Below are 5,392 nucleotides of genomic sequence, written 5' to 3' on the forward strand. Positions count from 1 at the left end.
GACAACCTGGGCGATCCAGGAACATGACAACCTGGGCGATCTAGGAACACTGACAACCTGGGCGATCCAGGAACACTGACAACCTGGGCGATCCAGGAACACTGACGACCTGGGCGATCCAGTGACGTGACACCCTGGGTGAACCACAACGCACGGAAACCCGGGAGGATCCGGAGACGGAAGCAGCGTGAGATAGACAAACCGCTGTATTGAACAGTAATGTATCACCAACTTCACGGCGCAAATTCTGGCGATGTGATGCTGAGGCAGTGACGAGGGCAGACTAACTGTAGTGAATCCCCCCCCCCCCCCCCGATTGATGGAATTTTATTATCCCCTCTCCCCTCCTTTTTAATTTAATTTAATTTTTTTATTTGTGCACTGCCTATCAAGAGGGCACATGGTTTCAAAAACTGCGCCCCCCCCCGAGTGGGCGCGCTGCCTGCATCACAGAGCCAGAACAATGCCTGAATTACTTGTGCTAACACTTACCAAAACAAAAGATCAGAAGCGTGCATGGGTGGCGAAATGTGAGAACAACACTGTCTGCCCAAAGTGAAACTACTTAGCACCCCCAGTTGCGCGGCACGTGACCGGCAAAATAGTGAACCGGGACGCAGCTTGCCGGCCTTGCAGCCGGAATCCAGCGATTGGAACTAGGCTGGGGGAGAGCGGCACCTGCGTTGTCCCACCAGGGGGCACGAGCCCAGACGTAAGGCACAGCTCGGACGGCGCCAGCTGCGCCTCGATTACCTGGAAGGCCGGAGAGGAGCGCGATGATTCAGACGCCGGCAGTGCGTGTATGCAGAACCGGAAGGAAGGTCTCGGATCAAAGGGGAGGAGCGCGATACCGCAGGAATGCGTGAGGCTCGGGCGCCTGGCTGAGCGGCAGGTAGGGGGATAAATAGCCAGACGCCCCTCCCACAAATGCAGGCTGTTAACAGCCTTATTATTAGGACTGTTGGCACCATAAGGAATGGGAAGGGGAACTCCAAACCTTCCTCTAGCCCCGCATACCACCCCAACTAACCCCTTCAATAACGACACTGACACCGTTCAACTTTTAACCTTTTATTTTGTTGGGTGGTAATCGGCCACAGCTTTATTCAAACGGCAACTATAACCTTGAACCGTGCTCTCCGCCAGCCGCTGGTCTCCCAGCGGGCGGATTCGCCCATTTCTCCTCCAACACCTTTATGCTGCAATAACTAGCCGCCAGCTGTGACTTAAACATTCCAAAGAGGCACTCCGCCTCAATAGCCGTTCCCCAGAATCACTGCTGAGCACACCATCCGAACCATAAACCAAACCATCAACTCACAGGGGAGGGAGGGAGGGACAAAGCGCTTCCGCTCAAAGAGGAAGAGGGAAGGCGGGACAGTGGCATATATGCCCTCCCGGCTGACCGCCCACTCTCCTAACCGGAACCCTACATTAACCCCTGCATGCCCAGGCATAAGAGGAAGACGTTCTAAAGGGGGGGGGAACAGGGGGGAGGGGGGCCCACCAGTCCCTGCCCACCCTCCCTAAGCCGTCGGGTGGCCACCAGACTGTTGGCACCATAAGGAATGGGAAGGGGAACTCCAAACCTTCCTCTAGCCCCGCATACCACCCCAACTAACCCCTTCAATAACGACACTGACACCGTTCAACTTTTAACCTTTTATTTTGTTGGGTGGTAATCGGCCACAGCTTTATTCAAACGGCAACTATAACCTTGAACCGTGCTCTCCGCCAGCCGCTGGTCTCCCAGCGGGCGGATTCGCCCATTTCTCCTCCAACACCTTTATGCTGCAATAACTAGCCGCCAAGGAGGAGCACCGCCCTCAAACGGGGCTCCGACCACCACCCAACAAAAACATGGCCTGCTCCACCCCATCTTGGATACCTGAAAGGAAGATATCCAAACCTATCTCATTCAGGTGAACCCCATCGGGCCTCATTAATGAGCGGTTATCGCCCTCGAGCTGTCTGTGTCTGACAACCACACCACCCCGGGACCTGACGAAGCGGGAAATACGGGCATTAATCGTCCTTCTACACCTCTCGACTGCCTCCCCACCCTGCCATACCACCCGAGGAACAACCTCAGACCAGACCAGGACCACCTCACGAAAAAACGATGGAAAACGCTCCAAATCGGACCTGATGAGGGCCAACAATTCCACCAGGGGAACAGAACCCATATCGTTCCCCCCAGCATGTAGAACTAAAACAACCGGGCCACTGGCCTGCGAACCGATCTCGACCACTTGAGACAGGAGCTGAGCCCATCGCAAACCCCGGATTCCTCTCCAGGCCACATCCACCTCCCGGAAGCCGAGGGACCTCCCCCCAGGTCGGCAATCAGCTCTCTGCGCCGCCCAGAAAACATATGAATGGCCCACGATCCAAACGGCCGGACGCCCAGGACCTGCAAGAAAAAGAGTTAGCACCAAGCAAACACCACACAAAAACCACAAGACCTGTAAATAACCATAAAATGAACCAACACAGACAAGTAAAATGCACAGAAACAAAATATAACACTCCCCCCTATCATGTCACTTTTTTTTTTTTTTTTTTTTTTTTTTTATCAGCAGGTCCGGTCTAATATACCTAGCAAAACAGGCAGACTTCCACCTGCCAATTCTCATAACCTCCGATTCAGGTAGACCAGCCCTAGCGGCTTCCGTAGCCGCCCCAATACGGAATGAATGAGTACCGAACTCCCTGGGATTCACCCCAACCAACTCCAAACAAGACCTCAAAACTCGGGTAAACTGGAATTTGGTCAAGGGAGAACCGTCCGCATGCGCAAAGAAATTACAGCACTCCGGGCGAACTGAACTATAGCTGCCCACCAACCCAACAGGGCAAGAAATCCCAGACACCGGATATAGCGGAATCCAGGCACCCCTGCCAAACTGGTCCGTCTTAGACCGCCGGACCCGAATCCTCACAGAATCACCACCTAACACTACGTCCTGATAAGAAAGACCACCTGGCCTTCCACCCGATGGGGCTACTAATTCACCCAACCTCAGGGCCGCAAAGAAGGCTATGCTAAAACTACAAGAAAACAATGCCACCTCAAAAGGCGACGTGCAAACTTCGGGGAGCCCAGACAGTAGCCTACCCAGCAAGTTAAAAGAGATCGGTCTCCGGCTCTCCCGAGAGACGAACTCCTTTCTCCAGCCCCTCATGGCCTGACGGATGACGAACTGCTTAGTGACATCTACCCACCCGCGCAACTTGAAATGAAAGGCGACACCCGCCAGTCGCCGCTGCGCCACCGCTGCCGAAACTCGCGTAGCCCGCAAGCGCAATAACCAATCAATTGTGACCTCCAACCGCAGGTCATCCCGGGAGACCACGTCCCTGTCATTCACCATCCCCCACCACTCAGCCCACGCCTTACCATGCGCCTGCCAAGTAGCCGGGGAAACAGACGATCGAACCAGCGACATCAGCTCCTGTCCACCAGGTCCCACAGGTACGACGGGCATTCCCTGCCCTCCAAATCCGCTCCCGGAAGAAAAGACCTGAAATCCTGCCAACGAAAACGGGAAAGAGCATCAGCAATTTTATTGTCAACACCAGGAACATGACGAGCCCTAAAATAGATATTACACTCAAGGCACCGAAGTACGAGATGCCGGAGCAACGCCAGAACCGGGAGGGAAGAGGAAGACAAAGTATTGACAGCATAAACCACACTCAAATTGTCCGTCCAAAAAGAAACGTGCGTATTGGACAACCGGTCCCTCCACAACTCCACTGCCACCACAATCGGGAACAACTCCAATAACGTAAGGTTCTTGCACAAACCATTCACTCGCCATGCGTCAGGCCACTCACCGGCACACCATTCCACCCCCAAAATCGTACCAAAGCCACAGGACCCGGAAGCATCCGAAAACAGGGACAGTTCAGAGTTAGGGGTAACCACAGACATGTAACAGGTATGACCATTGAAAGAACGTAGAAAAGCCTTCCAGACCCTCAAGTCCTCCTTCAGTGACGCAGTGATCCGGATGCGATGACGGGGGGACTGGACACCCCTAGTGGCTAAAGATAAACGGCGGGCAAAAACACGGCCCATGGGCATCACCCTACAAGCAAAGCACAAGAGACCCAAAAGAGACTGCATCTGCAGGAGTGTAACCTTCTTAACTGCCAAAAACCCATCAATTAAATCCAAAAGCTTCTGAAGCTTATCACCCGGTAATCGAAAAACCATATCAACCGTGTCAATCTCAATACCCAGAAACGATAAACACGTGACCGGGCCTTCTGTTTTCTCCACGGAAATCGGAACCCCAAACTGCGCCATCCTCTCCAAAAACAGATTCAGCAATAACAAGCAACCATCACCAGACCCTGGAGAAACAAAAAGAAAGTCATCCAAATAGTGCAAAACAGACGTAGAGCCCGACTCATAACGGATGACCCATTCCAGAAAGGAACCAAACAACTCGAAATAATGACACGAAATGGAACAACCCATAGGGAGACAGGTGTCATAGTAAAACTTACCGTCTACACAGCAACCAAGTAAATGAAAACAATCAGGGTGAACCGGAAGCAGACGGAAAGCTGATTCAATATCCGACTTAGCCAGGAGGGCCCCAGGTCCCGCCTCCCTGACCAACGCAACCGCACGGTCAAAAGAGACATAAGACACCGAGGCGTCCTCCGGACTAATGGCATCATTAACTGACGAACCCTTCGGGTGAGAAAGATGATGAATCAACCTGAACTTACCCGGTTCCTTCTTAGGGACAACGCCCAGAGGAGAGACCCGCAAATTAGGGAATGGCAACACATCAAAAGGACCCTTAATCCTACCCAATGAAACCTCCTTAAGGACCTTGTCCCTAAGAACATCCGGCAGCTCCCGAGCCGACTTCAAGTTATCCGAAAAAACCGGAGAACGATTAAGAACAAAAGGGATAAAAAACCCGAAGGAAAAACCAAAACGGAGTTGCGCCGAAGCCTGTTTATTGGGGTACCTGTCTAACCAGGGGCCCATCTCTGCCACGCTCACCGGGGTCCTTAAAACCCCCTTGCTCACACTGCTTAGCTGACCTGACTGCGGGGCGGGTACATTTATTAGCGGGATGAGGGCCTCCGCAGGCGGAGCACTCATGCTTGAATCTACATAGCCCGGCGAACCTACAGCTTCCTTCGTTAAATAGCCAGCAGGACCCGGGGCGGCGGACGGCCACCGATCCATGGGAAGGTGATCCCCCTGAACCAGCGGCCGCCGCTGGAAAGGGGGGGGGCCTCTGCGCAACCATTAACCTCAACCACACATCCGTCGCCTTAACCCCCCACCCCATCTCCGGGTGTAACGCCAACCGCCGCCGAAACTCCTCATCATACCGCCACCAGGCGCTGCCCCCGTGCG

The 5,392-nt window shown here is 53.6% G+C and overlaps 1 protein-coding gene across 1 annotated transcript; it reads right to left on the minus strand.

Moving 5' to 3' along the window:
- Window positions 1-970: 970 nt before the first annotated feature.
- Window positions 971-3,797, minus strand: LOC122919618. The gene is made up of 2 exons (XM_044268741.1): window positions 3,401-3,797; window positions 971-2,413 (listed from the first exon to the last, which is right to left on the minus strand). The coding sequence occupies exons 1-2, from the start codon at window positions 3,486-3,488 to the stop codon at window positions 1,827-1,829; spliced, it is 675 nt and encodes a 224-aa protein (XP_044124676.1). The 5' UTR covers window positions 3,489-3,797; the 3' UTR covers window positions 971-1,826.
- Window positions 3,798-5,392: the final 1,595 nt, after the last annotated feature.

The sequence above is a fragment of the Bufo gargarizans genome, chromosome 9 (assembly GCF_014858855.1).
Source record: "Bufo gargarizans isolate SCDJY-AF-19 chromosome 9, ASM1485885v1, whole genome shotgun sequence".
In the NCBI taxonomy this organism is placed as follows: domain Eukaryota; kingdom Metazoa; phylum Chordata; class Amphibia; order Anura; family Bufonidae; genus Bufo; species Bufo gargarizans.

Excerpts from the sequence above, each read along its gene's own strand:
- LOC122919618 (XM_044268741.1), bottom strand. The coding sequence starts at position 3,488 with ATGCCCGTCGTACCTGTGGGACCTGGTGGACAGGAGCTGATGTCGCTG. Across the intron at positions 2,414-3,400 it reads GGCTACTTGGCAGGCGCATG|GTCCTGGGCGTCCGGCCGTT; the intron begins GTAAGGCGTGGG and ends TTTTTCTTGCAG.